The following is a 14,734-nucleotide window of genomic DNA, read 5'->3' as shown; positions in this document are numbered from 1 at the left end:
GATGCGCCACACGTCTGATGGCTGTGGAGGATGGCTGCGCCCCATGTAAGATGGTTGTGGAGGATGGCTGCCCAACATGTGTGATTGCTGCGGAGGATGGCTGCGCCACTCGTCTGATGGCTTTGGAGGATTGCTGGGCCATACGTCTGATGGCTGTGGAGGATGGCTGCCCAACATGTGTGATGGCTGTGGAGGATGGCTGCGCCACACGTCTGATGTGCATGATGGCTGTGCCACACGTCCGATAACTGTGGAGGATGGCTGCACCACATGTGTGATGACTGTTTAGGATGGCTTTGCCACACGTTTGATGGCTATAGCAGATGGCCGTGCCACACGTCCGATGGCTATTTCACATGTGTGATCGTTGTGGAGGATGGCTGTGTCACATGTGTGATGGCTGTGGAGGATGGCAGAGCCACATGTAAGATGGCAGAGGTGGATGGCTATGCCACATGTCTGATGGCTGTGGAATATTGCTGTGCCACATGTAAGATGGCTGTAGAGGATGACTGTGCCACACGTCTGATGGGTGTGGAGGATAGCTGCGCCACATGTAAGATGGCTGTGGAGGATAGCTGTGCCCCACGTTTGATATCTGTGGAGGATTGCTGTGCTACATGTAAGATGGCTGTGGAGGATGACAGCGCCTCAGGTCTCATGGCTGTGGAGGATTGCTGCGCCCCATGTAAGATGGCTGTGTCACTCGTTTGATGGCTGCGCCCCATGTAAGATGACTGTGCCACTCGTCTTATGGCTGTCGAGGATTGCTGCATAACACGTCTTATGGCTGTGGAGGATGGCTGCGCCACATGTCTGATGGCTTTGGAGGACGGCTGCGCCACATATAAGATGGCTGTGGAGGATAGCTGTGCCACACGTCTGATGGCTGTGGAGGATTGATGTGCCAAACGTCTGATGGCTGTGGAGGATGGCTGTGCAACACGTCTGATGGCTGTGGAGGATATCTGTGCTACATGTAAGATGGCTCTGGAGGATGGCAGCGCCACACGTCTCATTGCTGTGGAGGATGCCTGCGCCACATGTAAGATGGCTGTGAAGGATGGCTGTGCCACACGTCTGAAGGCTGTGGGGGATGGATGTGCCATATGAAAGATGGCTGTGAAGGATAGCTGTGCCACACGTCTGATGGCTGTGGAAGATGGCTGTGAAACACGTCTGATGGCTGTGGGGGATGGCTGTGCCACATGTAAGATGGCTGTGGAGGATGGCAGCGCCACACGTCTCATGGCTGTGGAGGGTGGCTGCGCCACATGTAAGATGGCTGTGCCTCACGTCTGATGGCAGGGGAGGATGGCTTTGTGTTACGGCCCTACTGGGGCGCAACTGGGTTCTTCTCTGATGGTATTAGAGTTTGGGTATCCGGCCCCAGGTTAGTGGAGGCTTTCAAGGGGTGCGTTCCATAACGCAAGGTAAATTAAAGGGGGAGGGATACAAATGTTATGATTTATATATATATTCACCACCACCATAAATAAATATATAACATTTGCGCACGGGGGTTATTACTACACGATTATGTACAAGGTTGTCTTCCTCCGAAGACACTGGATGCTCCGCGGTGCGCACTTTGGGTAGCCCTGGTTCTTTCTTCCGTGGCCCCCGATGAATCCTCTATGATTCTCTTGGCGAATCTACCCTGGCCACAGGCCAGCCAAATCACAGTCCCACTGGGTGCTCCGTCGTGGAGGCCTTCAACCACAATCCAGCCTGTAGCTGGCAGGTACCGGTCAGCTCCGCTGTGTAGGCCACTCCACGACCGATACTAGGGTTGCGAGCCCTAGGCAGGAGCCTCGTGTGATCCCGCTGATCACTCTCCTCACTAAGCACCACAGTGACTAGTCTCTTCCACCAGCCAGCCCCGGATAAGGCGATTTCCTGATACTGCCATGTTACAGGCAGGCTAATACTCTCAACAGAGTTCGTCCAAGGGTGACTCACAGCTTCTTCAGCAGACTCGTGAGGAGACCTTTACTGCCTTGGGTAGACTGATCCATCATTCAATACAGCAGTCCCAGGTCGACTCTGCAATCAGATATGTCATTAGTACTTGGAATACTACATGGGGCCACTGGGAAACTTCACTTACTAGCTTAGACAGAAACGTCCACCTATTTGCTCCATAGATGGCGTTCACTGTCTAAGCGCCACCTCACCAGAGGTCAGCAGCGGCTACGTTATGAGCTGACTAAGACGGGAATCCAGCACCTGTGGCCGGTATATCCCATCCTCACTAGATGGCGTTGTCCATTTGGAGTGGGTTTCGGGAGCGGACTCACAGATGGCGTTGTCGTCACTGCTCCGTGCTCCGACGCTGGACTCGGGTCCGTAACACTGTGCCACATATAAGATGACTGTGGAGGATGGCTGTGCCACACGTCTGTTGGCTGTGGAGGATGGCTGTGCCACATGTGTGATGGGTGTGGATTTTTACTGTGCCACACGTCTGATGGCTGTGGAGGATGGCTGTGCCACGCGTCTGATGGCTGTAGAGGTTTACTGTGCTACACGTCTGATGGCTGTGGAGGATGGCTGTGCCACATGTGTGATGGCTGTGCAGGATGGCTGTGCCACACGTCCGATGGCTGTGGTGGATGGCTGTGCCACACGTCCAACGGCTATGTCACATGTGTGATCGCTGTGGAGGATGGCTGTGTCACACGTCTGATGGCTGTGGAGGATGGCTGTGTCACATGTGTGATAACTGTGGAGGATAGCTGCGCCACATGTAAGATGGCTGTGGAGGATGGCTGTATCCAACGTCTGATAGCTGTGGAGGATGGCTGTGTCACACGTCTGATGGCTGTGAAGGATTGCTGTGCTACATGTAAGATGGCTGTGGAGGATTGCTGTGTCACATGTGTGATAACTGTGGAGGACGGCTGCGCCACACGTCTGATGGCTGTGGAGGATGGCTGTGTCACACGTCTGATGGCTGTGGAGGATGGCTGTGTCACACACGTCTGATGGCTGTGGAGGATTGCTGTGCTACATGTAAGATGGCTGTGGAGGATAACAGCGCCTCACGTCTCATAGATGTGGAGGATCGCTTCGCCCCATGTAATATGGCTGTGCCTCACGTCTGATGGCTGAGGAGGATTGCTATGCCACATGTAAGATGGTTGTGGAGGATGGCTGCGCTACACGTCCGACGGCTGTGGAGGATGGCAGCGCCAATCGTCTGATGGCTGTGGAGGATTGCTGTGCCACAGGTCTGAAAGTTGTAGAGGATGGCTGTGCCACAGGTATGAAGGTTGTGGAGGATGGCTGTGCCACATGTGTGATGACTGTGGAGGATTAGTGTGCCACACGTCTGATGGCTGTGGAGAATAGCTGTGCCACACGTCTCATGGCGGTTGAGGATGGCTGTGCCACATGTGTGATGACTGTGGAGGATTACTGTGCCACACGTGTGATGGCTGTAGAGGATGGCTTTGCCACACGTCTGATGGCTGTGGAGGATTGCTGCGCCACATGTGAGATGTCTGTGGAGGATGGCTGTGCCACAGGTCTGAAGGTTGTGGATGATGTCTGTGCCACATGTAGGATAGCTGTGGAGAATGGCTGTGCCACACGTCTGATGGCGGTGGAGGATGGCTGTGCACCACGTCTGATGGCTGTGCCACATGTGTGATCGCTGTGGAGGATGGCTGTGTCACACGTCTGATGGCTGTGGAGGTTGGCTGTGCAACACGTCTGATGGCTGTGGAGGATTGCTGTGCCACATGTAAGATGGCTGTGGAGGATGACTGCGCCACACGTCTGATAGCTGTGGAGGATGGCTGCGCCACATGTAAGATGGCTGTGGAGGATGGCTGTGCCCCACGTCTGATAGCTGTGGAGGCTGGCTGCGCCAAACGTCTGATGGCTGTGGAAGATGACTGTGCCACACGTCTGATGGCTGTGGAGGATTGCTGTGCTACATGTAAGAAGGCTGTGGAGGATGGATGCGCCACACCTCTCATGACTGTGGAGGATGGCTGCGCCCCATGTAAGATGGCTGTGCCTCACGTATGATGGCTGTGGAGGATTGCTGTGCCACATGTAAGATAGTTGTGGAGGATGGCTGCGCCACACGTCTGATGGCTGTGGAGGATGGCTGCGCTACACGACTGATAGTTGTGGAGGATGGCTGTGCCACATGTGTGATGGCTGTTGAGGATGGCTGCGCCACACGTCTGATGGCTGTGGAGGATGGCTGCACAACACGTCTGATGGCTGTGGAGGATGCTGCGCCACACGTCTGATAGCTGTGGAGGATGGCTGCTCCACATGTAAGATGGCTGTGGAGGATAGCTGTGCCACACGTCTGATGGCTGTGGAGGATTGGTGTGCCACACTTCTGATGGCTGTGGAGGATGGCTGTGCCACATGTTTGATGGCTGTGGAGGATGGCTGTGCAACACATCTCATGGCTGTGGAGGATGGCTGCGCTACATGTAAGATGGCTGTGTATCACGTCTGATGGCTGTGGAGGATTGCTGTGCCACATGTAAGATGGCTGTGGAGGATGGCTGCGACACACGTCTGATAGCTGTGAAGGATGGCTGCGCCTCATGTTATATGGCTATGGAGGAAGGCTGTGCCACACGTCTGATGGCTGTGGAGGATGGCTGCGCCACACGTCTGATGTCTGTGGCGGATGGCTGTGCCACACGTCTGAAGGCTGTGGAGGATGGCTGCGCCACATGTAAGAAGGCTGTGGACGATAGCTGTGCCACACGTCTGATGGCTGTGGAGGATGGCTGCGCCACACGTAAGATGGCTGTGGAGGCTGGCGGCGCCCCACGTCTGATGGCTGTGGAGGATGGCTGTGCCACACGTCTGACGGCTTTGGAGGATTGCTGTGCCATATGTCTGATGGCTGTGGAGGATTGCTGTGCTACATTTAAGATGGCTGTGGACGATGGCTGTGCCACACGTGTGATGTCTGTGGAGGATGGCTGCTCCACATGTAAGATGGCTGTGCCTCACGTCTGATGGCTGTGGAGGATTGCTGTGCCACATGTAAGATGGTTGTTGAGGATGGCTGCGCCACACGTCTGATGGCTGTGGAGGATGGCTGCGCTACATGTCTGATGGCTGTGGATGATGGCTGCACCACATGTGTGATGGCTGTGGATGTGGGAACCGACCTGTGAGATTTATAGTTATTTAATTTATATGAATTTATATAGAATTTATATTTACATTAATTTATATTCTTCGATTGCAATTTGTATGATGTTAAGCGCACTGTATTTCTGCAATTATCTCATAAATCGATCCTCTAAACATTAGGGGGGGTTTATATTGAATTTATATATATGCAGCCAATAAAACTACAGTATTACACTACATATATTGTTAAACATTGAAGAGGTTCCTTATTTTATTGTACAGCAGGCCTTAGTCCACCAGGTATAACTAGGATGTAGACACCAAATTTTCCTCGTGTGAGGTAGCTTCCATCACCCTGGTAACTGATACACAAAGCATGCTTCCTCGTCTTGACCTGTCAAAAGGGCGCTAGCTATGAAGCCAGAATCCTAAAATATGACAGCTATATCAGAGAAAACACTGTACATTGAACCATAAAGACCAAGGCTTAATTACCTTGTTTGAGTCGATCATTTGTGATGTAACCGGCTCACCCAATATCTACCTGACATAAATAGCCACAATCATTTGTGGCCATTTATGTCAACGGGTTTCGATAAACGGGTTTCGGAAAGACACCTTCCTTGTATTTGCTGACAGCATGTTGATGATGAAAGACCACTACTCTTTTCTTAGTCACACTTCGTCCAAGAGAATTTATAGGAGCAGTTACTAGCTCCAACGACTCTGGTCTTAAACAATAAAAATGCCTGACCACTCCTTCCTCACTGACACTACTGGCCTACATTGTCCAGATGACAGTAAGTGACAGAAGGGTCCCATTTACTCTATTTTGATATTGATAATTAAGTTAATTTATATGAGATGTTTTTATGATGGTAAAGTCCAAAGACTAATGTATTTAAGAATAATTCCCACCATAATAGATGGTGAATTTATAATAGTATGTGGTAATGATATCCCGTTTTCTATAGACGAAAAATTCCACTACAAGTTACATTTTCTATGGGGTAACTTGTTTATACAATGGCAGCAATATTATCTGTCTGTATGATATTATTAATTGGTGTCGGATTTTCCAACAGTGGAGGATGGCTGCGCCACATGTCTGATGGCTTTGGAGGATTGCTGTGCCATACGTCTGATGGCTGTGAAGGATGGCTGTGCCACATGTGTGATGGCTGTGCAGGATGGCTGCGTCAAACGTCTAAAGGATGTGAAGGATGGCTGCACTACACGTCTGATGGCTGTGGAGGATGGCTGCACCACACGTCTGATGGCTGTGGAGGATTGCTGCACCACACATCTGATGGCTGTGGAGGATGGCTGCGCCACACGTCTGATGGCTGTGGAGGACGGCTGCGCCACACATCTGATGGCTGTGGAGGATGGCTGCGCCACATGTAAGATGGCTGTGGAGGATAGCTGTGCCACACGTCTGGTGGCTGTGGAGGATTGATGTGCCACACTTCTGATGGCTGTGGAGGATGGCTGTGCCACACGTCTGATGGCAGTGGTTAATGGCTGTGCAACACGTCTGATGGCTGTGGAGGATTGCTGTGCTACATGTAAGATGGCTGTGGAGGATGGCAGCGCCACACATCTCATGGCTGTGGAGGATGGCTGCGCCACATGTAAGATGGCTGTGCCTCACGTCTGATGGCTGTGGAGGATTGCTGTGTCACATGTAAGATGGCTGTGGAGGATGGCTGAGACACACGTCTGATAGCTGTGAAGGTTGGCTGCGCCTCATGTTATTTGGCTGTGGATGATGGCTGTGCCACACATCTGATGGCTGTGGAGGATGGCTGCGCCACACGTCTGATGGCTGTGGAGGATGGCTGCGCCACACGTCTCATGGCTGAGGAGGATGGCTACGCCCCATGTAAGATGGCTGTGCCTCACGTCCGATGGCTGTGGAGGAATGCTGTGCCACATGTAAGATGATTGTGGAGGAAGGCTGCGCCACACGTCTGATGGCTGTGGAGGATGGCTGCGCCACATGTAAGATGGCTGTGCCTCACGTCTGATGGCTGTGGAGGATTGCTGTGTCACATGTAAGATGGCTGTGGAGGATGGCAACGCCACACATCTCATGGCTGTGGAGGATGGCTGCGCCACATGTAAGATGGCTGTGCTTCACGTCTGATGGCTGTGGAGGATTGCTGTGTCACATGTAAGATGGCTGTGGAGGATGGCTGCGACACACGTCTGATAGCTATGAAGGTTGGCTGCGCCTCATGTTATTTGGCTGTGGAGGATGGCTGTGCCACACATCTGATGGCTGTGGAGGATAGCTGCGCCACACGTCTGATGGCTGTGGAGGATGGCTGCGCAACACGTCTCATGTCTGAGGAGGATGGCTGCGCCCCATGTAAGATGGCTGTGCCTCACGTCTGATGGCTGTGGAGGATTGCTGTGCCACATGTACGATGATTGTGGAGGAAGGCTGCGCCACACGTCTGATGGCTGCGCCACGCGTCTGATGGCTTTGGAGGATTGCTGTGCCATACGTCTGATGGCTGTGGAGGATGGCTGTGCCACATGTGTGATGGCTGTGGAGGATGGCTGCATGACACGTCTAAAGGATGTGAAGGATGGCTGCACTACACGTCTGATGGTTGTGGAGGATGGCTGCGCCACACGTCTGATTGCTGTGGAGGATGTCTACGCCACACGTCTGATGGCTGTGGAGGATGGCTGCGCCACACGTGTGATAACTGTGGAGGATGGCTGCGCTACATGTCTGATGGCTTTGGAGGATGGCTGCACCTCACACCAGCTGACTGTGGAGGATTGCTGTGCCACTCGTCTGCTGGCTGGCGAGGATTGCTGCATCACACGTCTTATTGCTGTGGAGGATGGCTGCGCAACACGTCTGATTGCTGTGGGGGACGGCTGCGCCACACGTCTGATGGCTGTGCAGGATGGCTGCGCCACACGTCTGATGGCTGTGCAGGATGGCTGCGCCACATGTAAGATGGCTGTGGAGGATAGCTGTGCCACACGTCTGATGGCTGTGGAGGATTGATGTGACACACGTCTGATGGCTGTGGATGATGGTTGTGGAGGTCTGTATGTGTGGTGGTGGAGGTCTGTATGTGTGGTGGTGGAGGTCTGTATGTGTGGTAGTGGAGGCCTGTATGTGTGGTGTTGGAGGTCTGTATGTGTGGTAGTGGAGGTCTGTATGTGTGGTAGTGGAGGCCTGTATGTGTGGTAGTGGAGGGCTGTATGTTTGGTGGTGGTGTGTCTGTATGTGTGGTAGTGAAGGTCTGTATGTGTGGTAGTGGAGGCCTGTATGTGTGGTGGTGGAGGTCTGTATGTGTGGTGGTGGAGGTCTGTATGTGTGGTAGTGGAGGCCTGTATGTGTGGTGGTGGAGGCCTGTATGTGTGGTGGTGGAGGCCTGTATGTGTGGTTGTGGAGGTTTGTATGTGTGGTAGTGGAGGCCTGTATGTGTGGTGGTGGAGGTCTGTATGTGTGGTAGTGGAGGTCTGTATGTGTGGTAGTGGAGGTCTGTATGTGTGGTAGTGGAGGTCTGTATGTGTGGTGGTGGTGGGTCTGTTTGTGTGGTAGTGGAGGGCTGTATGTGTGGTAGTGGAGGTCTGTATGTGTGGTGGTGGAGGTCTGTATGTGTGGTAGTGGAGGACTGTATGTGTGGTAGTGGAGGCCTGTATGTGTGGTGGTGGAGGTCTGTATGTGTGGTAGTGGAGGCCTGTATGTGTGGTTGTGGAGGCCTGAATGTGTGGTGGTGGTGGGTATCTATGTGTGGTAGTGGAGGTCTGTATGTGTGGTGGTGGAGGCCTGTATGTGTGGTAGTGGAGGTCTGTATGTGTGGTAGTGGAGGTCTGTATGTGTGGTAGTGGAGGCCTGTATGTGTGGTAGTGGAGGTCTGTATGTGTGGTAGTGGAGGCCTGTATGTGTGGTAGTGGAGGTCTGTATGTGTGGTAGTGGTGGGTCTGTATGTGTGGTGGTGGAGGCCTGAATGTGTGGTAGTGGAGGTCTGTATGTGTGGTAGTGGAGGTCTGTATGTGTGGTAGTGGAGGCCTGTATGTGTGGTGGTGGTGGGTCGGTATGTGTGGTGGTGGGTCAGAATGTGTGGTGGTGGAGGTCTGTATGTGTGGTGGTGGAGGTCTGTATGTGTGTTGGTGGTGGTCTGTATGTGTGGTGGTGGAGGTCTGTATTTGTGGTGGTGGAGGTCTGTATGTGTGGTAGTGGAGGTCTGTATGTGTGGTGGTCGTGGGTCTGTATGTGTGGTGGTGGTGGGTCTGTATGTGTGGTGGTGGAGGCCTGTATGTGTGGTAGTGGAGGTCTGTATGTGTGGTGGTCGTGGGTCTGTATGCGTGGTGGTGGTGGGTCTGTATGTGTGGTGGTGGAGGCCTGTATGTGTGGTAGTGGAGGTCTGTATGTGTGGTAGTGGATGTCTGTATGTGTTGTATTAGGGGCCTGTATGTGTTGTAGTAGAGGCCTGTATGTGTGGTGTTGGTGGTGGGTCTGTATGTGTGGTGGTGGAGGGCTGTATGTGTGGTGGTGGAGGTCTGTATGTGTGGTGGTGGACGTCTGTATGTGTGGTGGTGGAGGTCTGTATGTGTGGTTGTGGAGGCCTGTATGTGTTGTAGTGGAGGCCTGTATGTGTGGTGGTGGTGGGTCTGTATGTGTGCTGGTGGAGGTCTGTATGTGTGGTGGTGGAGGTCTGTATGTGTGGTGGTGGAGGTCTGTATGTGTGGTGGTGGAGGTCTGTATGTGTGGTGGTGGAGGTCTGTATGTGTGGTAGTGGAGGTCTGTATGTGTGGTAGTGGAGGTCTGTATGTGTGTAGTGGAGGTCTGTATGTGTGGTAGTAGAGGTCTGTATGTGTGGTAGTGGAGGTCTGTATGTGTGGTAGTGGAGGTCTGTATGTGTGATAGTGGAGGTCTGTATGTTTGGTAGTGGAGGTCTGAATGTGTGGTGGTGGTGGGTCTGAATGTGTGGTGGTGGTGGGTCTGAATGTGTGGTGGTGGTGGGTCTGTATGTGTGGTGGTGGAGGCCTGTATGTGTGGTAGTGGAGGCCTGTATGTGTGGTAGTGGAGGTCTGTATGTGTGGTGGTGGTGGGTCTGAATGTGTGGTGGTGGTGGGTCTGAATGTGTGGTGGTGGTGGGTCTGTATGTGTGGTGGTGGAGGCCTGTATGTGTGGTAGTGGAGGCCTGTATGTGTGGTAGTGGAGGTCTGTATGTGTGGTAGTGGAGGCCTGTATGTGTGGTGGTGGTGGGTCGGAATGTGTGGTGGTGGGTCAGAATGTGTGGTGGTGGAGGTCTGTATGTGTGGTGGTGGAGGTCTGTATGTGTGGTGGTGGAGGTCTGTATGTGTGGTGGTGGTGGTCTGTATGTGTGGTAGTTGAGGCCTGTATGTGTGGTAGTGGAGGTCTGTATGTGTGGTAGTGGAGGTCTGTATGTGTGGTAGTGGAGGTCTGTATGTGTGGTAGAGGAGGGTCTGTATGTGTGGTAGTGGTGGAGGTCTGTATGTGTGGTAGTGGAGGTCTGTATGTGTGGTGGTGGAGGTCTGTATGTGTTGTGGTGGAGGTCTGTATGTGAGGTAGTGGAGGTCTGTATGTGTGGTAGTGGAGGCCTGTATGTGTGGTAGTGGAGGTCTGTATGTGTGGTAGTGGTGGTCTGTATGTGTTGTGGTGGAGGTCTGTATGTGCGGTAGTGGAGGTCTGTATGTGTGGTAGTGGTGGTCTGTATGTGTGGTGGTGGAGGTCTGTATGTGTGGTGGTGGTGGTCTGTATGTGTGGTGGTGGAGGTCTGTATGTGCGGTAGTGGAGGCCTGTATGTGTGGTAGTGGAGGCCTGTATGTGTGGTAGTGGAGGTCTGTATGTGTGGTAGTGGAGGCCTGTATGTGTGGTGGTGGTGGGTCGGAATGTGTGGTGGTGGGTCGGAATGTGTGGTGGTGGGTCAGAATGTGTGGTGGTGGTGGTCTGTATGTGTGGTAGTGGAGGTCTGTATGTGTGGTAGTGGAGGTCTGTATGTGTGGTGGTGGTGGGTCTGTTTGTGTGGTAGTGGAGGGCTGTATGTGTGGTAGTGGAGGTCTGTATGTGTGGTGGTGGAGGTCTGTATGTGTGGTAGTGGAGGACTGTATGTGTGGTAGTGGAGGCCTGTATGTGTGGTGGTGGAGGTCTGTATGTGTGGTAGTGGAGGCCTGTATGTGTGGTAGTGGAGGCCTGTATGTGTGGTGGTGGTGGGTATCTATGTGTGGTAGTGGAGGTCTGTATGTGTGGTGGTGGAGGCCTGTATGTGTGGTAGTGGAGGTCTGTATGTGTGGTAGTGGAGGTCTGTATGTGTGGTAGTGGAGGCCTGTATGTGTGGTAGTGGAGGTCTGTATGTGTGGTAGTGGAGGCCTGTATGTGTGGTAGTGGAGGTCTGTATGTGTGGTAGTGGTGGGTCTGTATGTGTGGTGGTGGAGGCCTGTATGTGTGGTAGTGGAGGTCTGTATGTGTGGTGGTGGTGGGTCTGTATGTGTGGTAGTGGAGGTCTGTATGTGTGGTAGTGGAGGTCTGTATATGTGGTAGTGGAGGCCTGTATGTGTGGTGGTGGTGGGTCGGTATGTGTGGTGGTGGGTCAGAATGTGTGGTGGTGGAGGTCTGTATGTGTGGTGGTGGAGGTCTGTATGTGTGTTGGTGGTGGTCTGTATGTGTGGTGGTGGAGGTCTGTATTTGTGGTGGTGGAGGTCTGTATGTGTGGTAGTGGAGGTCTGTATGTGTGGTGGTCGTGGGTCTGTATGTGTGGTGGTGGTGGGTCTGTATGTGTGGTGGTGGAGGCCTGTATGTGTGGTAGTGGAGGTCTGTATGTGTGGTGGTCGTGGGTCTGTAAGTGTGGTGGTGGTGGGTCTGTATGTGTGGTGGTGGAGGCCTGTATGTGTGGTAGTGGAGGTCTGTATGTGTGGTAGTGGATGTCTGTATGTGTTGTATTAGGGGCCTGTATGTGTTGTAGTAGAGGCCTGTATGTGTGGTGTTGGTGGTGGGTCTGTATGTGTGGTGGTGGAGGGCTGTATGTGTGGTGGTGGAGGTCTGTATGTGTGGTGGTGGACGTCTGTATGTGTGGTGGTGGAGGTCTGTATGTGTGGTTGTGGAGGCCTGTATGTGTTGTAGTGGAGGCCTGTATGTGTGGTGGTGGTGGGTCTGTATGTGTTGTGGCGGAGGTCTGTATGTGTGGTGGTGGAGGTCTGTATGTGTGGTGGTGGAGGTCTGTATGTGTGGTGGTGGAGGTCTGTATGTGTGGTGGTGGAGGTCTGTATGTGTGGTAGTGGAGGTCTGTATGTGTGGTAGTGGAGGTCTGTATGTGTGTAGTGGAGGTCTGTATGTGTGGTAGTAGAGGTCTGTATGTGTGGTAGTGGAGGTCTGTATGTGTGGTAGTGGAGGTCTGTATGTGTGATAGTGGAGGTCTGTATGTTTGGTAGTGGAGGTCTGAATGTGTGGTGGTGGTGGGTCTGAATGTGTGGTGGTGGTGGGTCTGAATGTGTGGTGGTGGTGGGTCTGTATGTGTGGTGGTGGAGGCCTGTATGTGTGGTAGTGGAGGCCTGTATGTGTGGTAGTGGAGGTCTGTATGTGTGGTGGTGGTGGGTCTGAATGTGTGGTGGTGGTGGGTCTGAATGTGTGGTGGTGGTGGGTCTGTATGTGTGGTGGTGGAGGCCTGTATGTGTGGTAGTGGAGGCCTGTATGTGTGGTAGTGGAGGTCTGTATGTGTGGTAGTGGAGGCCTGTATGTGTGGTGGTGGTGGGTCGGAATGTGTGGTGGTGGGTCAGAATGTGTGGTGGTGGAGGTCTGTATGTGTGGTGGTGGAGGTCTGTATGTGTGGTGGTGGAGGTCTGTATGTGTGGTGGTGGTGGTCTGTATGTGTGGTAGTGGAGGACTGTATGTGTGGTAGTGGAGGCCTGTATGTGTGGTGGTGGAGGTCTGTATGTGTGGTAGTGGAGGCCTGTATGTGTGGTTGTGGAGGCCTGTATGTGTGGTGGTGGTGGGTATCTATGTGTGGTAGTGGAGGTCTGTATGTGTGGTGGTGGAGGCCTGTATGTGTGGTAGTGGAGGTCTGTATGTGTGGTAGTGGAGGTCTGTATGTGTGGTAGTGGAGGCCTGTATGTGTGGTAGTGGAGGTCTGTATGTGTGGTAGTGGAGGCCTGTATGTGTGGTAGTGGAGGTCTGTATGTATGGTAGTGGTGGGTCTGTATGTGTGGTGGTGGAGGCCTGTATGTGTGGTAGTGGAGGTCTGTATGTGTGGTGGTGGTGGGTCTGTATGTGTGGTAGTGGAGGTCTGTATGTGTGGTAGTGGAGGTCTGTATGTGTGGTAGTGGAGGCCTGTATGTGTGGTGGTGGTGGGTCGGTATGTGTGGTGGTGGGTCAGAATGTGTGGTGGTGGAGGTCTGTATGTGTGGTGGTGGAGGTCTGTATGTGTGTTGGTGGTGGTCTGTATGTGTGGTGGTGGAGGTCTGTATTTGTGGTGGTGGAGGTCTGTATGTGTGGTAGTGGAGGTCTGTATGTGTGGTGGTCGTGGGTCTGTATGTGTGGTGGTGGTGGGTCTGTATGTGTGGTGGTGGAGGCCTGTATGTGTGGTAGTGGAGGTCTGTATGTGTGGTGGTCGTGGGTCTGTATGTGTGGTGGTGGTGGGTCTGTATGTGTGGTGGTGGAGGCCTGTATGTGTGGTAGTGGAGGTCTGTATGTGTGGTAGTGGATGTCTGTATGTGTTGTATTAGGGGCCTGTATGTGTTGTAGTAGAGGCCTGTATGTGTGGTGTTGGTGGTGGGTCTGTATGTGTGGTGGTGGAGGGCTGTATGTGTGGTGGTGGAGGTCTGTATGTGTGGTGGTGGACGTCTGTATGTGTGGTGGTGGAGGTCTGTATGTGTGGTTGTGGAGGCCTGTATGTGTTGTAGTGGAGGCCTGTATGTGTGGTGGTGGTGGGTCTGTATGTGTGCTGGTGGAGGTCTGTATGTGTGGTGGTGGAGGTCTGTATGTGTGGTGGTGGAGGTCTGTATGTGTGGTGGTGGAGGTCTGTATGTGTGGTGGTGGAGGTCTGTATGTGTGGTAGTGGAGGTCTGTATGTGTGGTAGTGGAGGTCTGTATGTGTGTAGTGGAGGTCTGTATGTGTGGTAGTAGAGGTCTGTATGTGTGGTAGTGGAGGTCTGTATGTGTGGTAGTGGAGGTCTGTATGTGTGATAGTGGAGGTCTGTATGTTTGGTAGTGGAGGTCTGAATGTGTGGTGGTGGTGGGTCTGAATGTGTGGTGGTGGTGGGTCTGAATGTGTGGTGGTGGTGGGTCTGTATGTGTGGTGGTGGAGGCCTGTATGTGTGGTAGTGGAGGCCTGTATGTGTGGTAGTGGAGGTCTGTATGTGTGGTGGTGGTGGGTCTGAATGTGTGGTGGTGGTGGGTCTGAATGTGTGGTGGTGGTGGGTCTGTATGTGTGGTGGTGGAGGCCTGTATGTGTGGTAGTGGAGGCCTGTATGTGTGGTAGTGGAGGTCTGTATGTGTGGTAGTGGAGGCCTGTATGTGTGGTGGTGGTGGGTCGGAATGTGTGGTGGTGGGTCAGAATGTGTGGTGGTGGAGGTCTGTATGTGTGGTGGTGGAGGTCTGTATGTGTGGTGGTGGAGGTCT

General features: G+C 53.1%; 1 protein-coding gene across 1 annotated transcript; it reads right to left on the bottom strand.

Annotated features, from left to right (window-relative positions):
• Nucleotides 1-6,180: 6,180 nt before the first annotated feature.
• On the bottom strand, nt 6,181-6,729 carry LOC138354240 (uncharacterized). Its single transcript, XM_069308129.1, has one exon. The coding sequence runs from the start codon at nt 6,727-6,729 to the stop codon at nt 6,181-6,183; it is 549 nt and encodes a 182-aa protein (XP_069164230.1).
• Nucleotides 6,730-14,734: the final 8,005 nt, after the last annotated feature.

This window comes from Procambarus clarkii, chromosome 62 (genome assembly GCF_040958095.1).
Source record: "Procambarus clarkii isolate CNS0578487 chromosome 62, FALCON_Pclarkii_2.0, whole genome shotgun sequence".
Lineage (NCBI taxonomy): Eukaryota > Metazoa > Arthropoda > Malacostraca > Decapoda > Cambaridae > Procambarus > Procambarus clarkii.
This window is presented reverse-complemented; position numbering and strand designations above follow the sequence as displayed.

Coding starts and splice junctions, on each gene's coding strand:
- LOC138354240 (XM_069308129.1), bottom strand. CDS start 6,729: ATGAGATGTGTGGCGCTGCCATCCTCCACAGCCATCTTACATGTAGCA.